The 19,066-nt window shown below is 48.4% G+C and overlaps 1 protein-coding gene across 2 annotated transcripts in view; it reads right to left on the bottom strand.

Moving 5' to 3' along the window:
* Positions 1-19,066, bottom strand: part of OPHN1 (oligophrenin 1) — a 143,924-nt gene that overhangs the window by 7,186 nt on the left and 117,672 nt on the right. Inside the window, exons 19-20 of one of the 2 annotated variants that reach the window (XM_081963986.1) lie at positions 17,313-17,460; positions 13,946-14,257 (exon numbers count right to left, since the gene is read on the bottom strand). In XM_081963986.1, coding sequence (XP_081820112.1) covers positions 13,946-14,257; positions 17,313-17,460 — 460 coding nt within the window. Of the gene's footprint in view, positions 1-13,945; positions 14,261-17,312; positions 17,461-19,066 lie in introns of both variants that reach the window. The other variant, XM_081963985.1, reaches the window with a different exon arrangement.

Genomic DNA, 19,066 nt, shown 5'->3' on the forward strand with positions numbered 1-19,066 from the left:
GAGGTAGGGGGGAGGGGGAGGAGGAGGAGGAGGAGGAGGAGGAGGAGGAAGAGGAGGAGGGGGAGGGGGAAGAGGAGGAAGAAGAAAAACAGTGAAGTAGAGAGTGATGGGAAGGATGGAAATCCCAGTCACAAAGTAGGAGATATAAGAAACACACCCAAGACCCATAAAGGACAGAAATGACACTCAAAGTTTAGGGAACCAACAGTGTAAACTTGAAGTATTAGTACACGAAGGCAGAAATCATATAGTTGCCATTACTGAGACTTGGTGGGATGAATCTTTTGACTGGAATGTACTGATAGGATACAAACTGTTCAAAAGAAACAGACTTAACAAAAGAGGGGGTAGAGTTGCATTGTATATAAAAGATCACTACATTTCGACAGAAATTCAAAAAACCAAGGATGTCTATGGAGATTCTTAGTCATCCAGGTCATGCTTGTCCCAAAAGTGCTTTTTTCAAGAGGCAACTGGACTTTCTGGTTTATCTCTGAAGACATTTCACTTCTCATCCAAGAAGCTTCTTCAGCTCTGACTGGATGGTTGGGAATGGAAGGATTTATATTCTTTGCAGACAGCTGGTCATTTGCATCCTTTAAGATGGGACGTTGAGGCTGTTTGGGGGTTTTATCTGTGTCCTCAGGGTCACCTGAGGGGTGCAAATGGGTGTGGAGATGCAAGGGCAGAAAACACCGTGCAAAAAGCACAGCTCCACAGCACAGCTCCAAGAAGGATCCACACCCATAAAATCCTTCTATTCCCCAGCATCTGCAAGGAATATAAATCTATAAATATAACCCATCAAATCTGCAGATGACATTAAGCTGTCAGGAACAGCCAATACCCAGAAGACAAGAGCAGGATCCAAATAGACTCCAACCATGAGCCCTCTCCATTCCCACATGGAATGGAATGTGAAGAAAAACAAGGTTTTATACCTAGGCAGGAAAAACCAAAGGTATAAAGTATAGGTTAGGCGAAATCTGGCTCAAAACCAATAACTGTGAGACGGAGAGCTTGGAGTCCTAGTGGACGATCACTTAAACAGGAGCCAGCCATGTGGGGGCAGCAGCCCAAAAACGTTAATACAATCCTTGGTTGTATAAACAGAGGCATAGAATCAAAATCACGTGAAGCATTAGTGCCGCTTTACAAAGCTTTATAGCAAAACCACACCTGGAACGCTGCATCCAGTTTTGGAAAAAGTGCAAAGAGCAACTGAGATGATTGAAGGCCTAGAGGGCAGGACAAGAAACAATGGTTGGAAACTAACCAAAAAGAGAAGCAGTCTGGTATTAAGGAGAAACTTCCTAACAGTGAGGACAACTAACCAGTGGAACAGAAGTTGCCTTCAGAAGTTGTGGGCGCTCCATCACTGAAGGTTTTTAAAAAGAGATTGGACAGTCACTTGTCTGAAAGGGTATAGGGCAGTGATGGCCAACCTATGCCACAGGGGGCATGCAGAACCCTCCCTGGGGGCATGCCAGCTGTCACCACAGCCCATCTCCACTGTGCTTGTGTGTGGGCCTCCCGCCAACCAGCTGGTCTTTGGGTCTCTGATGGGCATGCGTGGGGGGCAGGGCACATGGACGTGTGCATGCATGCGTGGGGGAAGCAGGGTACATATGCAGGAGGGCTCGCATTGCAGTTTGAGGGTTTATGCACATCCCCTCCACATACACACACTGTGTTTTAACCCTGGAAGGCCTCCTGCACCACCCTGGAAGCCAAAATGGGAGATGCGATGCCCTTCGTGCCCTGTTTTGGGTTTGGAAAGCCTCCTGCATCAACCTGGGAGCCCAAAGTGGATGGGTGGGGCGCATGAATGGGGGTGGGGTCCCTGCGCGGGGGGGGTGCTCACATTTTGGGGTTACATGTACACTTTGGGCACTCAACATGAAAAAGGTTAGCCATCACTGTGTATAGGGTCTCCTGCTTGAGCTGGGGGTCGGACTAGAGGATCTCCAAGGTCCCTTCTATTCGGATTCTAATGGGAAAAGCATAAGCCCCTCGCTTAGAGCCGTTGTCCAATCCTACATGTGACCCAGGGCAAGGAAGAAACCAAGGAGCAGCTGATCAAAAATTCTATTTTGAAAAGAACACTTTCAATATTGTTTGAAATGTGCCAACTGACTGAACTGATGTCTCACTACAGCTGCCTGAATTTCTTGCCATCAGACAGCAGAACGAGCTCTAATAACAATTGTACAGTGGCCGACAACAGAAAGATTGGGAATGCTACCAGGTACAAAATAAATCCTGTTGTGTGGCAGGGCTGCAGAATGCAGAAATGCAAACAAACAAAATTAGTGCTGGAGCTAACATTACATTCTCAATCCAAACTATGAACAATTTGCAATAGACTAACAGTTGAAAATAGATTAGGTGCATTTTTTTTTAGTGCTCAGCATTTCAGGATAATTGAACAATTGTACATTGGAAGATTTTTAACGGTGGTAGAAATTCTACTCTAAGGAAGTTGAGAGGGCCACAAACATGCTCTCTAGAGCTTTTCTTGACAATTTATCTTATGTTGTGGCATGATGACCAGGGCTGTGGGTGGCTGTGATGAAACATCAGGATCCATGATGCAAATCATGTAGTTTACAGCCACCTGATGAATGCGTGTGACTCCATCAGAGCTTGTATGAGATAAGCCATGTTCTGCTTAACCTACTTCTGCCATCTGTCTTAATGATGGCACACTGAGTTGGATGCTGTTTAATAGTTCCTACTTTGTTCTTCTTCACTGCTCCTGCTGTTTTTATGATATTTTTACAGTGCTTTTTATAGCTTGCAGTGATTTTTGTTCTTTTATTACGTAATAATGATTTTGTGTTGGTACAATGGAAGTTTTCTGGTTATGGCTTTACCCTCGATGGCAGTTTGCGCAGAATATTTTAAAGAAATAATAAAAATAAAAAAGAAGTAACTCCGCCCCAAAAAACATCTCATGGAGAATGAAAAAAATGGGGCGTTGGTTCTTACCTGATACGCCCCTTCTCTGGGCAGGTGGAGACAGCGGTCATGCATGGGTTAACTCAGTCGGTAACCAATAGAACTGAGTCTACCAAAGTGATGTCATCACCTCAGAGGAGCATGCTCCCGCTTTTCTTGACGAAGGAGATAAGTAGACTGCTGTGCGGTGAACAATCGCTTTCCGTCCTGTGACTTCACAACATGCTCCCAGATCCCCCTTGCGAAGTAGGCCAGGACCCCAAAGGGTGGGGACGACCGCTGTCTCCACCTGCCCAGAGAAGGGGCGTGTCAGGTAAGAACCAAGACCCCATTCTCCAAAGTTGGTTGAGACAGCGGTCATGCATGGAACATACCAAAGCTGGCGTGTCCCTGGGAGGGAATGAGACTGGCCTAGGAGCTGGAAGAAGGAAGAAATTGTTGAAGGACTCGCCGTCCGAAGGCCGCATCCGCTGACACATACCGATCCACCTTATAATGTCGTTTAAATGAATTAGGAGTAGACCAGGTAGCTGCCTTGCAGATCTCTTCCACCGAGGCTTGCCGTGCCCACGTCGCCGGCGTAGCCGCGCTGCGCGTGGAATGAACCATAATGTTGGATGGAGGTGAGAGATGATGCGTGATGTAAGTCTGTGCACGTAGATTCGTAGATTCTATTAGTGGCTGGGCGGCGGGAAGCCTGATTGGATTACTGTCTCAGAAAGGTTAGCCGCCCTCAAGACCGCCCGCTCAGCCTCCAAGCGGTTAGGTGCAGGTCGAGATGGTGAATGGAGCCCTGATGAAGGAGGGACGGTATGATTGGGAGAAGCCACTGAGGTTCCACGGAAAGATTGACCAGGTCTGCGTACCATGGTCAACGCAGCCAATGGGGAGCAATTAGAATGAGCTCAGCTTCCTCCTCTATCATTTTCCAAATCACCCTCTGTATCAGGGGGAAGGGAGGTAAGGCGTACAGGAGACCATGAGGCCACCTGCACCGTAGACCATCTGTCCCTTCCGTGCCTGGTGCTGTGTAGCGAGACAGGTACCTGGGCAGCTGTTTGTTGGATGCCATTGCAAAGAGATCCAGAGTCGGAGTCCTGTACCTGGATGACAGCCGGTGGAAAATGCGACAATTCAGGCTCCACTCTGCCGGATCGATTGTTGTGCGGCTCAACCAGTCTGCCCTGGTGTTGTCGGATCCCAAGATGTGTTTGCCGTGGAGAGAGAGGAGGTTGGCTTCCACCCAGGTTCCTAGGCGAAATGCAGATTCCATGAGAGATACTGCCCTTGTCCCCCCTTGGCGGTTGACATGCGCCTTGGCCATAGTGTTGTCTGTCCGAATTAGCACATGTGTGTTTTGAAGAGAGGTTTGGAAATGAAGGCGGGCCAGATGAATGGCCCTCAATTCTAGCCAATTCATACTCTGGGATAGGTCAGAATCGGACCAGAGACCCTGAGCTACCTGATCCTTCAGGTGAACTCCCCATCCTGTCAAACTCGCGTCCATCGTAACTACGAGATGCGGAGATTCCCTGAAGAGGGAGCCCTGAGCTATGGCCGGGGAGATCCACCAGTCCAGAGATTGCAGAACCTCTGGAGTCAAGCTGACCTTCACTAGGGAACAGCTGCTGTTAGTCTTCTGGAATGGCAGAAAAAACGACCGAAGACAGCGGCTGTGAAGCAGTGCCCAAGGGACAATGGAGAAGCGGAGACCATCTTTCCCAGCAGTTGAGACAGCAGGAGAAGAGGGACCCGCTGTCTCCTTCACACCTCCTTGGCTAAATCCCTGAGACTGCTCTGGCGATCCTGAGACAGGAAGACCTTCCTCTGAGAGGAATTGATGTGTACCAGGCGAGAGGTGGGAACGAAGTGACTCTTCTCCCGATTGATGGTGAAGCCCACCTCCTGCAGCACTTGTAGGGTGTCCTGGAGAACCCGGAGGGCCTGGTTGCATGGCCTGGACAACAAAAGAATGTTATGCAGGTAACAAAAGATCCGGATGGCCCTGGCATGCAGGTGGGTTGCTACGACCAACAGAAGTTTCGTGAAAACCCTTGGGGCTGACGACAACCCGAAGGGAAGGGCCCGATATTGGAAGTGGCAGCCCGCATGGACAAAGCAGAGGAACCGTCTGTGTCGCCTGTGAATGGGCACATGGAGGTAAGCCTCCGTGAGATCCACTGATGTTAGGAGTCTGCGCACACTCTCCAGAATTGATAGGAGAGAGTGCATTTTGAATCTCCTGTATCTGATGAATTGATTTAAAAATTTGAGATCGAGGATTGCTCTCCAGCCCCCCGAAGACTTCAGCAGGGGTAATGCTCCTGCCACCATCTGAATCATCCCCAATGTTGGCCAAATCGTCTGTGCCCCTGGCATCCTGAGGCTGGAGAATGGAAGCCACAGGGGAGAGATCATCCTCCAAATCCGAAGATAAATCAGGAGGGGGACTGGTGTGAACAGGCCTCTGGGCTGTTATCTATGCCCCCCTGATTAGGCCTGGGGTTCCTGGAAGGGGGCTCAGTGGGGGTATCTTCAGGAGCAGGCCTGCACCCGTGGGCCCCAGATGAAGAGGTTTCTGTGGTGGGAGCAGGGGCCAAGGAGACTGGAGGCAGTTGAGCTTGTCGATCAGAAAGGTCAGCAGTTCAATGGTTCGAATCCCTAGCGCTGCATAAGAGAGTGAGCTCCCATTACTTGTCCCAGCTTCTGCCAACCTAACAGTTCAAAAGCACAGAATAAATGCAAGTAGAAAAATAGGAACCACTTTTGGTGGGAAGGTAACAGTGTTCCATGTGCCTTCGGCTTTGAGTCATGCTGGTCACATGACCACGGAGACGTCTTCGGACAGCGCTGGCTCTTTGGCTTTGAAACAGAGATGAGCATCACTCCCTAGAGTTGGGAACGACTAGCACATATGTGCAAGGGAAACCTTTACCTATGGTTTTATTCTTATTATATAGTGTACATGCTTTTGTATAATTCTATTCTTTTTACCATTGAAGGCGTCACCTTGGGGTGAGATGAGTGGCAAACAAATTGAATAAATAAGGAATTAGGAAAGGGCAAGGCTTGGCAAAGCTGCTCCCCATGTGAGAAAATGAAAGGCGTCTACAAGAAAGGGCTTGTGTCAATTCCATGATGACAGTTTGAGACTCAATATTGTCCAATTTATTTCCCTTCAAAATCTACATAAGCATGAAAAGGAGGCATCTGGAGGCTTGCAGCAGGGCATGCTTCAGGGATGTGTGTGTGTGTGTGTGTGTGTGTGTGTGTGTGTGTGTTGCCATCTTGCAGGTTACGAACAGTCCCTGGAGATGCCTCTGGAGTTCTTCCTCTCCAACTCCAAGGAAACTCCCCGTGTCCTTGAATGTTGCCAGATGGAGAATCCCAAGTTAAATAGGAAAGGCATCTGCAAATTAAGGCTCAGCTGTACTCCCTCCCCCCTCAGCTGGGTGAGGCAGGGCAGCTTGGATCTTCAGCCCCTGCATTTGCACAGTGTTGCCCCAGGCAGGCTGCTGTGCCACCCATGAACCTTCCCGAACCAGCTGGGACTGGTGACATTTACAGTAGCTCACATCTTGTCTTGATGACTGGAAGGAGATCCAGAAATTATAATTCGTACAAAATGCAATTGCTAAATTGTTAACTGGTGCAAAAGTTACACAGCGATTACACAAAGCCTGTTCTGAAATACGTATGGCCACTTCCAAGTGCTTATTAAGCATTATTTTACATCTTTATCTTCAGAGTCCTAAATGCTAATGGGCTGTTTCTCCCAGAAGGAGCCTGTCCAGCTGTTAACATCTGCAGAGAAAGCTCTCTTGGAAAAGTCCTCTCTGTCCTTCCGGCATGCAGGAAAAGACCATCTCCCACGCTGCACCAAGATGCAGGTCACGTGCTCCTAAAAACAGCAGCAGGGCCCCATTTCCTCAGCAAAAACCCAGATGTTTAATTAAGATGATTCAGAACTTATCTTACTAAAAAAAAAAAAGAACTTACCTTACTAATTTTGATATATGTTTGCAATGTTTTATTTTGTTTTCAGTTTTATTACCGTAGCTTTCTTGAGTGCTCACCAAAGTAGAATGGTGCGGTACAAATTAAATGACAGAATAAGAGAGTTGGAAGGGACCTTGGAGGTCTTCTAGTCCAACCCTCCTGGTCAAACAGGAAACCCTATAGCATTACAGACAAATGGCTGTCCAGTCTCTTCTTAAAAGCCTCAGTGTTGGGAGTGCAGGTAGTCCTCAACTTACGACCACAATGGAGCCCAACATTTCTGTTGTTAAATGAGACAATTGTTAAGTGAGTTCTGCCCCATTTTACAACCTTTTGCAAAAGTTTGCAAAAGGGGATCACGTGACTTTGGGTCATAAATATGAGTCAGCTGTCAAGCATTTGAATTTGGATCACACGATCTGTGGGGATGCTACAAAAGCCGTAACTGAAAAATGGTAATAAATCACTTTTTTCAGTGCCGTTGTAACTGGGCAGTCACTGAATGAATTGTTTTCAGTCGAGGACTACCTGTAAACTTCTGGTGGCAAGCTGTTCCACTGGTTAATTGTACTCACTGTCAGGAAATTCCTCCTTAATTCCAGATTGCTTCTCTCCTTCATTAATTTCCCTCCATTGTTTCTTGTCCTGCCTTCAGGTGCTTTGGAGAATACATTAATCCCCCTATTTTTTGTGGCAGCCCCTCAAATATTGGAAGGCTGCTATCCTGTTTCTCTCTCTCCCTCTCTCTCCCTCTCCCTCTCACACACAGGTCCTTCTTTCCATTCATAAAGATGGTAGCCCTGTTTGGTTTCATGGTCTTCTTATGCCTTTATATTTTCCAACTGCCCTAGGATTTCTCAGCCCTAAAAATAAGGGGTTCTTTTTTTTTTTTTTGAGCAAGGGCACATACTGTATAGCTACAATGCTTATTTGGGGGGATTTCAGACTTGAAATGAGGAATTATATTGTCGATTTCCATATCCCATAATATTGTCTATATCCCTGCGTTAAATAAAACGATCGTCCCACAATGTGATTTCCTAACTCTCTTAAAAATAACTATATGCTAGAATTGAAACTAAACAAAATGGACAAATGATTGAAAAAGTGAACAAATAATTCGTTAGTCAATCTCCCAGCTGTGATTCTAATTCCAAGGGGGAAAGACTCACTGGGCAAACGGCTCACTCCAAATTTAGTTTGAACTGAATTGCAAAACAAAAAGCCTTGGGGTCTTTAAAGGGCTGGGGGCCAGAAGCAGCATGTCTTGGAAAAGAACCAACCCAGGAGGCTCAGCCACAGGTGGGCTTCAGCCGGTTCGGACCACTTCGGGCAAACCGGTTGTTAAATTTTTGCGCAGTTCGGAGAACCGGCTAATCGTACCACTGGCTGGCCCCACCCCTCCCAGTCACTCCTTATCTCGCCTCTCCTGCCTTGGCCACGGCATAGCAGCTGCTGTTCTCTGGCTCCCTCACTTGCTAGCTCGCTTGCCTTGACCGTGTGCCCCCACAGCCCAGACACTTGCCTGCCTTCGCCCTGACCTCTCACGCGGCCCAGCTACCTGCCGAGACTTCCTTTGCCATTCTCCACTGCCTCCCATGCGGCCCAGCTATTTGCCTTTCTGGTGAGCCTTCCTTCACCTCTTTGCCAGTGTGAACGGCCTGTTACACGGCCTTCTTAGGGCTCCCCCTCCTCTTACAGGGCGAAATGGAGGGTCTCTGGGCCCGATCCACCCTCCTCACCCCATTCCCCATGCTTTACCGTACTTACTTTTTGAAGAGCTGCAGAAGAGGTTGACCCACGTGGCAGAGAAGCTAAAGTCTTTTATTTAGAAGCGGGGGAAGCTGTAAGAATGTGAGATGTAAGGAAAACAGCTTTCCCCATCTGAATAAAAGACTTTGGGTTCTCTGTCAATGGGTCAGCCTCTTCTGGACCTCTGGAGATCTTCATAAAAGTAAGATTTTCACAAAGTAAGTAATAAAGTAAATGACATGATTAACATTTCCATTATTTTCAGTGGGAAGTAAAAATAACACAGTTAGCATGAATGTAACCTATTAAGGTTATGTTTAAAAAATATAAAAGAACTATATGTTAAAAATGTGCCTGATTTGCAACTAAATCATTTATGTCCATCCTTTGATTTTTGCAGCAAATTGTACATTTTTGTTTTGATAAAGGAAAAGTGAATATTCATTGAGAATCAATCTGTTTCTTCAGAGTAGTTCCTCCCCCCCCCCCCCCCATCCTCTAAAGCTCTACTCCTTAACTGGTTTTTCTTAATAATTAGTCTATTTAGAACAACAGAAAGGAAGCAGAAAAAGGGCAACAGAATTCCTAAAGGAGCGAAATCCCTACAGCTATATAATAAATGGCCTCTAACGTGGTCTTATTATCACAGTAAAAAGCAGTAAAAACCAATGACTTTAAAATACAAAATATATACAGGTACATGCTAAAATTATAGAAGGTACCTAGGTTAACAGATAGCTGCTTCCATTAGCAAAAGAACAGCTTCCAACATAGGGGGAAATAATCACAAATCCAGCAAGTTTTTATATTTGCTTGAGAATCTGTGAGAAACCTTTTGCTAATGTTAGAATGAGACTTCACTGAACAAAGTAATGCAGTTTTGTCGTCTTATAGTTCTTGAAATCCATGTCACAGAATTCAATGTTTCAAAGGTACTCATATCATTTTAGAAATTTTTGACCTAAGATTGCCAGATTTAAAAATTCGGAGTGTTTAAACATTTCATGGGAAAGTTTTTTATGATGCTACTATCAAGCATTGTACATTAGACTTGTCAAATTTCTTCTTTCTGATCAGATGGCATTTCACAATGCTTCAAGTGCATAATGGCTTATTTAGTTTATTAACAGACTAGATATCAGTAAAAATTATACCATTATAGCAAAACAAGGGGGAAGTAATCCATGGGAAATGGAATAGGGAGGAGTAAATGGAATCTGAGATGCTAGCAAAGCAGGTCCAGTTTGTGGAGAGCCAGAGGGGTGGGGTGGGGTAAGCAATTGTGGAGACCCCAGGGGAGCATGAGGTATCTCAGTGGATTGAGGGAGGCCTTGGATCAGGGGTGGGTTCCTGCCAGTTGTAACCTCTAATAATAATAATAATAATAATAATAATAATAATAATAATAATAATAATAATAATAATAATAATAATAATAATAATAATAATAAAAAATTTAAATTTATTAGCCGCTCCCTCTCCAGACAGGACTCGGGGCGGCGTACAATAAAACATATAAAACATAAAACATGTGCAAACACATAGACATCCAAATACACACATATACCAAGACATACATGCATGGAGGAGGTAACAAATTACATCACATTTAGACAATTAAAAGTCCCCGTTAAAAATACCCCATTAGCAAAAATCACAATTTAAAATTTAAAAGGACTGTCAGGAGGAATAAGAAAAAATTTACGGTTGAGCCAGGCCGGATAATTGAAAGAGGTGGGTCTTCAGCTGTACACGGAAGGAGCGGAGATCGGAAGTAATCCTGATGTCACGGGGGAGGTCATTCCACAGGGCTGGGCCCATCACAGAGAAGGCTCTGCTCCTGGGTGTCGCCCCCCGACACTGTTTAGCGGACGGCACCCGAAGAAGTCCCTCTCTGTGTGAGCGGATTGGTCGTAGGGATGTATGGGGCAGGATGCGATCCTGCATGTAACTAGGTCCTGTGCCATGAAGCGCTTTAAAGATCATAGTCAAAACCTTGAAACGCACTCGGTAGACTACAGGAAGCCAGTGCAGCTCGCGCAGGAGAGGTGTTACGGGGGAGTATCTAGTCCTCCCCATAATCACCCGCGCGGCCGCGTTCTGGACCAACTGCAGTCTCCGAGTGCATCTCAAGGGAAGCCCCATGTAGAGAGCATTGCAGTAGTCCAGGCGAGACGTCACTAGCGCATGGGTGACTGTGCGTAGGGCATCCCGGTCCAATAAGGGGCGCAATTGGCGCATCAGGCGAACCTGATGGAACGCCCCCCTTGCCACGGCTGTTACATGGTCATCCATGGACAGCCGGGCATCCAGGAGGACGCCCAAATTGCGCACCCGTTCCATGGGGGCCAGTTGCTCGCCCCCAATGGCCAGAGATGGAAGCAACTGGTTGAACCGGGAGGCCGGAAGCCACAGCCACTCCGTCTTGGAAGGGTTGAGTTTTAGTCGGTTGCCATCCATCCAGACCCGTACGGCCTCCAAACACCGGGACATCATTTCAGCGGCCTCGTTGCGGTGGTTCGGGGTGGAAATGTATAGCTGAGTGTCATCAGCATACAGATGATATCCCACCCCAAAACCACGGATGATCTCGCCCAGCGGTTTCATGTATGTGTTGAACAGGAGAGGCGAGAGCACCGACCCCTGTGGCACCCCACATGTGAGGGGGCTCCGGGTCGATCTCTGCTCCCCTGCCAACACACGTTGCGTCCGGCCAGAGAGGTAGGAGCCAAACCACCGTAAAACGGTGCCCCTGACTCCCAGCCCCTCTAGCCGGTGCAACAGGATACCATGGTCGATGGTATCGAACGCCGCCGAGAGATCTAATAGGACCAGGATAGAGGAACAACCCCTATCTCTGGCCCTCCAGAGATCATCAACCAACGCGACCAAGGCCGTCTCCGTGCTGTGCCCGGGTCGGAAGCCGGACTGGCGCGGGTCTAGATAATCATTCTCCTCCAGGTGGCGTGGAAACTGTTGTGCCACCACACTCTCTACAACCTTCGCTAAAAAGGGAAGGTTGAAGACTGGACGATAATTGACTAGATCCGTTGGGTCCAGGGAAGGCTTCTTGAGCAGGGGCCTCACAACCGCCTCTTTCAAGGCGGCCGGTAGAAACCCCTCACCCAACGAAGCGTTCACTAGGCCCAGGAGCCAGTCGCGCGTAACCTCCCAGGAGCCAGTACAAGCCAGGAGGGACATGGGTCCAATAAACATGTGGTAGGACGCAGACGTCCACGCAACCTGTCCAAATCCTCGATGGCAACCGAGTCAAACTCCTCCCAGAACGGTCCCTCAAGACTCGCCTCGGGCGTCTCCACTGGACCACTGAAAGGGGCCCATTCCATCCGGATTTGAGCGACTTTGTCCTGTAGATATTTCCCAAACTCCTCTGCTCTGCCCTGTAAAGGGGCTTCCCGCGGTCTCTCAGACAAGAGGGAGCGAGTCACCCGAAACAGGGCGGCAGGGCGGTTATCTGCGGACGCAATAAGAGCGGCACAATGTTGACGTTTGGCCGCTCTTAATGCCACAAGGTACGTCCTCAAGTAGGCTCGTGCCTGTGCTCGGTCAAATTCGGAATGGGAGGATCTCCACCGACTCTCTTGTGGCATTTCATCACCCTTAGCTCCTCGGTAAACCAAGGAGCCAGGGTGGATCGTCGCCGCAGGAGAGGCCGCAAAGGCGCCACCCGGTCTAGGGCCCCGGTAGTCGCACTATTCCAGGCATCTACCAGGTCCTCCACTCGGGGGCGGGTCAGGTCCACAGGAGGTGGCCCAAGCTCCGTCTGGAACCTATCTGGTTCCATCAGGCGCCTGGGGCGGAACCATCTAATACCTTCCGGTTCCGCCTCCCCGCAGCGGGGGGTAGCACCAGGGAAGTCAAGCCGGAGAAGTGAGTGATCTGACCATGACAGGGGAATAATAGTTGAATCCCCTATTCCCAGATCACTTGTCCACTGGCCAGAGACAAAGACAAGGTCCAGCGTGTGGCCTCCCTCGTGAGTAGGTCCCTGAATTAATTGGGTCAGGTCCATGGCTGTCATGGAAGCCATGAACTCCCGAACCCCCTCAGACGCTTCTCCCATCGACGGCAGGTTAAAATCCCCCATCACTAAAAGTTTGGGGGTCTCAACCGCCACCGATGAGATCAGCTCGAGGAGTTCAGGCAGGGCCGCTGATGTATAGCGAGGAGCCAGGTATACTATCAGCAGGCCCAACTGCCTCCCTGGGCCCCATCTCACGACAAGGGACTCACACCCGGATGTCTGCGGCACAGTGAACTCTCTCGGCTCCAAGTCTTCCCGGATAATCACTGCTACCCCACCGCCCCTTCCCTGGGCCCGAGGCTGGTGAAATGCTCGATAACCTGGCGGGCACATTTCCACGAGGGGTAGGCCTCCCTCGTGGCCCAACCAGGTCTCAGTTATTCCTGCGAGGTCCGGCTCCCCCTCCAAAATTAGATCGTGGATGAGGGGGGCCTTATTGACAACGGACCTCGCATTGCATAACAGCAGTCTCAGGCCTTGGGTCTGTAGATCCTGACCACCTAGTATGCAGGGGTTGGTACAAACGACCGGGTATGACCAAAAACCCCGGTCTCCCAACCGACTACGCGTTCTTGATCTGTCCTCGCACCTGCCCCTCCCCACGACCGTTGGTATCAAAGAGCCCTGCACAGGAATGCTATCTTCCCTCTCCTCCCCCACTTTGCTCCCTCCTCCTTCGACCACACCTGGATGCCTGGCTCTACCATCCCTCCTGACCTGTTCCCCCCCCCATCCCTGGAACCCCTTACAATTTTTAAAAAACAATTAATTAAAAAACCCCTCAATGTGCGCTTCCTCTATAGAAGAGGTTCCACAAATCTACAGAGCCATTTAGAACCGGTTCCATCTCCTTCCCCCTGCCCGTCCGTACATCATCAAGATAAAGAGCGAGAGGAGGAATTCTGGGAGTTGAAGTCCACAAGTCTTAAAGCTGTCAAGTTTGAACACCCCTGGAGTTTTTTTTTCTTCCAAAGGTTAGGAGTGCAAGGGTCTTGTAACTTGACAGCTTTAAGACTTGCATGCTTCAATGCCAGAGTACCTGAGCCAACATTTTGGTTGCTAAGCAAGAGCGTTGTGAACTGAGTTTCACCACATTTTACAAGTTGGCCATGCCCACCCGGTCACATGGCCACACATTAGGGCAGAGAACCGGTTGTTAAATTATTTGAATCCCACCACTAGGCTCACCTTCTTTGCAGCCAGCCCCAGGCCTTGGAGCAGGCTTCTTGGGGTGTAGGCTGGAGGCCTTCAGGGAATTGGGAGTTGGCCCGAGGCTGTTGGCAGATTTACTGGAGACTTTGGCTCCTCCTTCTTGGAGCCTGGACACCAGCCTTCCTACATCCACCTCTGAACAGGGTTCCCCAGTTCCACGGTTGTCTGGGCTGGGTCTTCCTGGATCAGCTTCTCCCGGCCTCTGCAGTCGGCTACGCTGGAGTGGCTTCGGAACATCAGGGCTGATGGCAGCTATTACGCCATTCGGGGTCCGGTCACAGCTGTCCTCTTCTAGAGCAAAAACAACGGATGGTCAGTTCTTAGGGCTGTGATGGCAAACCTAGGGCGCGCGTGCCACAGGTGGCATGCAGAGTCCTCTCTGTGGGCACATGAGCCCTTGCCCAGCTGAGCTCCACCGTGCATGTACATGCGCCTCCCACCAGCAAGCTGATTTTGGGGTTTCTGCTGGCAAGTGGAAGATGCGTGCATGCGCAGGGGGGGTCAGGTGCACATGCGCAGGGGGGGTTGCATGTACATACATGGGGGGCAGGGAGAGCATGTGGTGGGTGTGGCACTCCCCTCTGCATCCCATTTTTGGTTACAGGAGGCTTCGGGGAGGTCTGCTAGGGCCAAAACGGGGCACAGGGGGTCACACACATGTGTGGTGGGGTGGGGGAGGCACAGGGGGTCATGCGTGCATGCACAGGGAGCATTGCATTATGGGTGTTGGCACGCATGCTTTTGGCGCATGAGGAGAAAAGGGTTAACCAGCACTGTCTTAGGGCATCCAGGCAAGTCAGAAATGGAGGGAAGCCTCTGCAAAGAAAACAGTGGAAGCTGCACTTTCCCACTCTGACATTATGAAATCCAACTGATAGTAAATTTCTTGATTTTTCATCTGATGTCTCTGCAACTGTATCTTATTAACCTGTCCATCTGTCCTGGTTCCATCTGATGTTTTCTACTGAACCTGGATAGTAACTCTCAGCTATTCGGCTGGCAAGCTGAAAGGGAAAACCCAACTCAAAGGATTCTGGCCACCAGGAACCTTTTCTGAGCCTACAGATCATACACGAACAGTCCATTTCCAGGAGGAGAGGGCCAAGTCAGCAAGGGCAATAAAGGTTTTAGGGAGGAGGGGTCTGAAAGAATGTCTGCCTTTCAATCCCCTAAAATAAATCCACCCAAAAAAACGTCTACACCAATATTGCCACGGAAATAGATTTCCCTGCTAAGTGTTAAAAAGGACTCCTTAAATATTTTCTCCAAATATATAAATCTCAGTATTAGTATAAGGAACAGCAAGAAAGACTGTAATAAATAGGAAACTTAAGAGCTGAGGTGGCGCAGTGGTTAGAGGGCAGTACTGCAGGCTGTTTCAGCTGACTGCTAGCTGCAGTTCGGCATTCAAATCTCACCAAGCTCAAGGTTGACCCAGCCTTCCATCATTTGGAGGTGGGTAAAATGAGGACCCAGATTGTTGGGGGGCAAGAGGCTGACTCTGTAAACTGCTTAGAGGGGGCTTTAAAAGCACTGTGGAGCAGTATATAAATCCAAGCGCTATTGGTAAATATATTTATAGGGCTGGGGGCTTCAGGACGTGCTTTCATTTAGCTCTCGGGTGATGGCAATACGCCCTCTGCACTCTTAGTAAGATTGGAGGAGATGGTTTTCAGAAGCGGCTGCCAGGAAGGAAGAAGGTATGAGTTCAAATTCATTTTTGCCCAATTCATTAGGCTGAAGGGAGAGCCTTCGCACTTCTGAAAGGCTGCCTCACCTCAACCCTAGGTTGTTCTGGGTGAGCTTACCTCAGCCAGCAGGATCATTGACTTCAATTACACTTGGAGCCCGTCCCAGAGTGCAGGTATTGCAATGCCCAAATCTTGCACAAGTGATGTTTAAGATGCTTGCATGTTCTGGCTCTCTTCCCTCTTCCGCTAGCCAAACTGCAGCACAAACCCGTGCTGGCTGTCAGCGTGATTATTCCATGCACCTCCCCAAATCACCCTGAGGGCAATGTTCTCCTACAACTTTTATACTTCTGAAGGAGCTAATGGGCCTTTGAAATACTTGAGTGTTGGAAGAACAGAGAGTACGGGCTTGGTCAGGGAAAGAGGCTCAGATTGGAAATCTCCAGTTCCTTTTGCAAAGGGACAATTCAAGTGGTCACCGGTTGCTGCTGTATTTTCGTGCTAGAGAATCCCAGAAGAACAGAACAATCCTCATACCGAGTGCTGGAAATTAACAAGGCGTTAAATCGGTTGTGGTCTGCCAGTGGCCTGCAGAGCTGGCAGCAGAGTCGGACAGTGAGGAGGTTGGGGAGGAACATGGGCCAGTCCTGGAGTCTGGGGAAGGCTCGGATGAAGGCAGAGAGGGGGCCAGGGCCATCTGGGAGTTATGTGCTGCCTCCGGAGCCTCCAGAGTTGGATAGCAGCGGAGCAGAGAAACAGGCTCCTCCTGTTTCCAGTGCGCGCATGCACAGAGCTGCCAGAAGGTAAGAACAGTTACAGAACTGTTCAGAAGGGATGACTTGGGAGTAAGGCTTGGAGGTGATTGGCTCCTCGCAAAGGACATAAAGGAGGAGCAAAGGCACGTGAGCCTTTGCAGGAATCCAACTTGGTTCATGCTGGTCAGTTTACCAATTGAAACTCCGTTTTGACTCTTCGCTCTGTGCGGCCTTGCAAAGCTATTGGCCAATTAAGTCTTCGGCAGCGTTTCAAGGAAGATAATGGTGGGTGCTTATCAGCCTTATCCCGAAGGACTTTGGCAGCCTACTGTAGGACTCTTTACAACTATTTGGGACTCATTACAGGCTGAGAATGAACATAATTCACAGCCTTTGAAATAAAAAGAGGGTTTGGGGGTATGTGTTTTTTATTGTAAGGAAGCCTAGTTCAGAACAAAATCTTGGAGCCCAGATCTCTTTGTTCCAAGTGCAAACCAAGACAACACAGGATTCCAGGCATTCAGTTTCCCATCTCATCGCCACAAACCCAAAGTCTAAGCAGGCCAGCAAGACCAATGACCTCTGGCCTTACGGTGAAATCAGGGCAGCAACAGTTTTGATCTGTTGCACGAGAAACCAGAGTTCATAACTGCTTCAAAGTTCCAAAAACTTTTTGTCAGGTGGACTGGGGTGACCATTCCCCTTTCAATAACGGTTGCAAATTAACACCAGGCTTAATTTCTCTTCTATTGCTCTAAAAATGCCAGGCCTTGTTTGGCACATCAGGAGAGATAATGGCATTCATCCCTTGGCCCAGCACCAATAGAACCTGGCCCTAATGAAGCGGCAACCTCTACTGATGGAAGGGTTTGTGCTATGAGGAACAAGAGAACCCACCTTCGTTTTCTTCCACAGACCCTCCAAAGAAGAGAGGTCTCTCTCTCAGGGGCCGCTTGGAAATGGTGATGGGCTTATGCCTCCGAGTGACTACCCGAGGAGGTGGAATAGGGGGTGCAGCATTGTCTTCAGGAGGCCCAGAATAGATCTAAAAGGGAAAAAAGTAATTAAAAAACAGATTACTTCAACCTTTTTCCTGCTCTCTTGTGCAGCAGAGATTGCAAGCTACTATATACCCTGTTTCCCTGAAAATAAGGCCTCCCTGGATAATAAGCCCAATTGGGCTTTTGAGCGCATGCACTAAAATAAGCCCTCCCCCAAAAATAAGCCATCCCTGAAAATATTGCAATACAGCAGCAGCTGTGAGGTGGCCACACTCGCCATCTCCTGCACCCCAAAAATAATAAGACCTCCTCGAAAATAAGGCCAAGCGCTTATTTCAGGGGTCAAAAGAAAATAAGAACCTGTCTTATTTTCAGGGAAACACGGTACAGAAGTGTGTGTGAGAAACAAGCCACATCCAATGATGTGATAACTGTTTCAGTGACTGAGCAGGATGATCTTGATGGGAGAATACGCTTAAAAGCAATGCAAAGTTTTCTGAAAGTGTCTGATGGATCAGAAAGAAGGTTCATTCAGCTTGGACTCCTGCAGGACCAATTCCCAAGAAGGCCACTAACAAGAAAATAGAGCTGTAACCCATTGTTGATCCCAGCAACTACCCTCACAGATTCTCTCAACCCCCCTTTAAAGCCATTTTAATTGGCAGCAAGGCTCAGTGGCTAAGACGCTGAGCTTGTAGATCAGAAAAGTCGGTAGTTCAGCAGTTTGAATCCCTAGTGCAGCATAATGGAGTGAGCTCCTGTTACTTGTCCCAGCTTCTGCCAACCTAACAGTTCGAAAACATGTAAAAATGCAAGTAGAAAAATAGGAACCACCTTTGGTGGGAAAGTATCAGTGTTCCGTGCACTTTCGGCATTGAGTCATGCCAGCCACATGAACACGGAGATGTCTTCGGACAGCGCAGGCTCTTAGGCTTTGAAACGGAGATGAGCACTGTCCCTTAGAGTCAGGAATGACTAGCACACATGTGTGAGGAGAATCTTTATCCTTAATCATCAGCACTTCTTCCAATTGGAATTCTTGGTATTGTGAGAAGGAATACAACGTCCGAGTGTCACACGAGGCACTAAACTTCTATCGCTTTCCCCACCTGGGGCTTGATTTCATAAATATTCACAGTCGTTATCACTGTCCAATTTCCTACTTTGCAGTGGCAAACTCCACCAGAGTCTTTGCCACAAATTCAAACCATACTAGTTTATGTTGGGCAAATGACTTTGCACAGAAATTCTCTTTTGATTCTTGGGATGAGTTCCACAACCCACTACACGCTTGGGAATCAAGACCATACGTAAGGTACGTTACCACTCCAACTATAGAAGAACTGAATTCAGAACTGAGAGTTAGCAATCTGGGAAGCTGTCTCAAAACCTTCTGAACTGCCTCTTTGGATGGGACACAGGGAGACCAAAGTTTTCCCCTTCGACTGCAGGCCCTGTGCTCTCCACGCACCATAATCAACAAAGTAGCTGAGGATTATGGAACTCAAGCACCAACACATTTGGGAGGCGCAAGATTGAAGAGCTCTGTCCCCGAGTTGAGTTTCCTGCAGATTGCAGAAGATTGGATTAGGGGACCCTTGCAATTCTACGAGATACGATTCTGAGGACCCTTGCAACTCTCTGCGAGAT

This window comes from Natrix helvetica, assembly GCF_964273705.1.
Source record: "Natrix helvetica genome assembly, chromosome: 11".
Lineage (NCBI taxonomy): Eukaryota > Metazoa > Chordata > Lepidosauria > Squamata > Natricidae > Natrix > Natrix helvetica.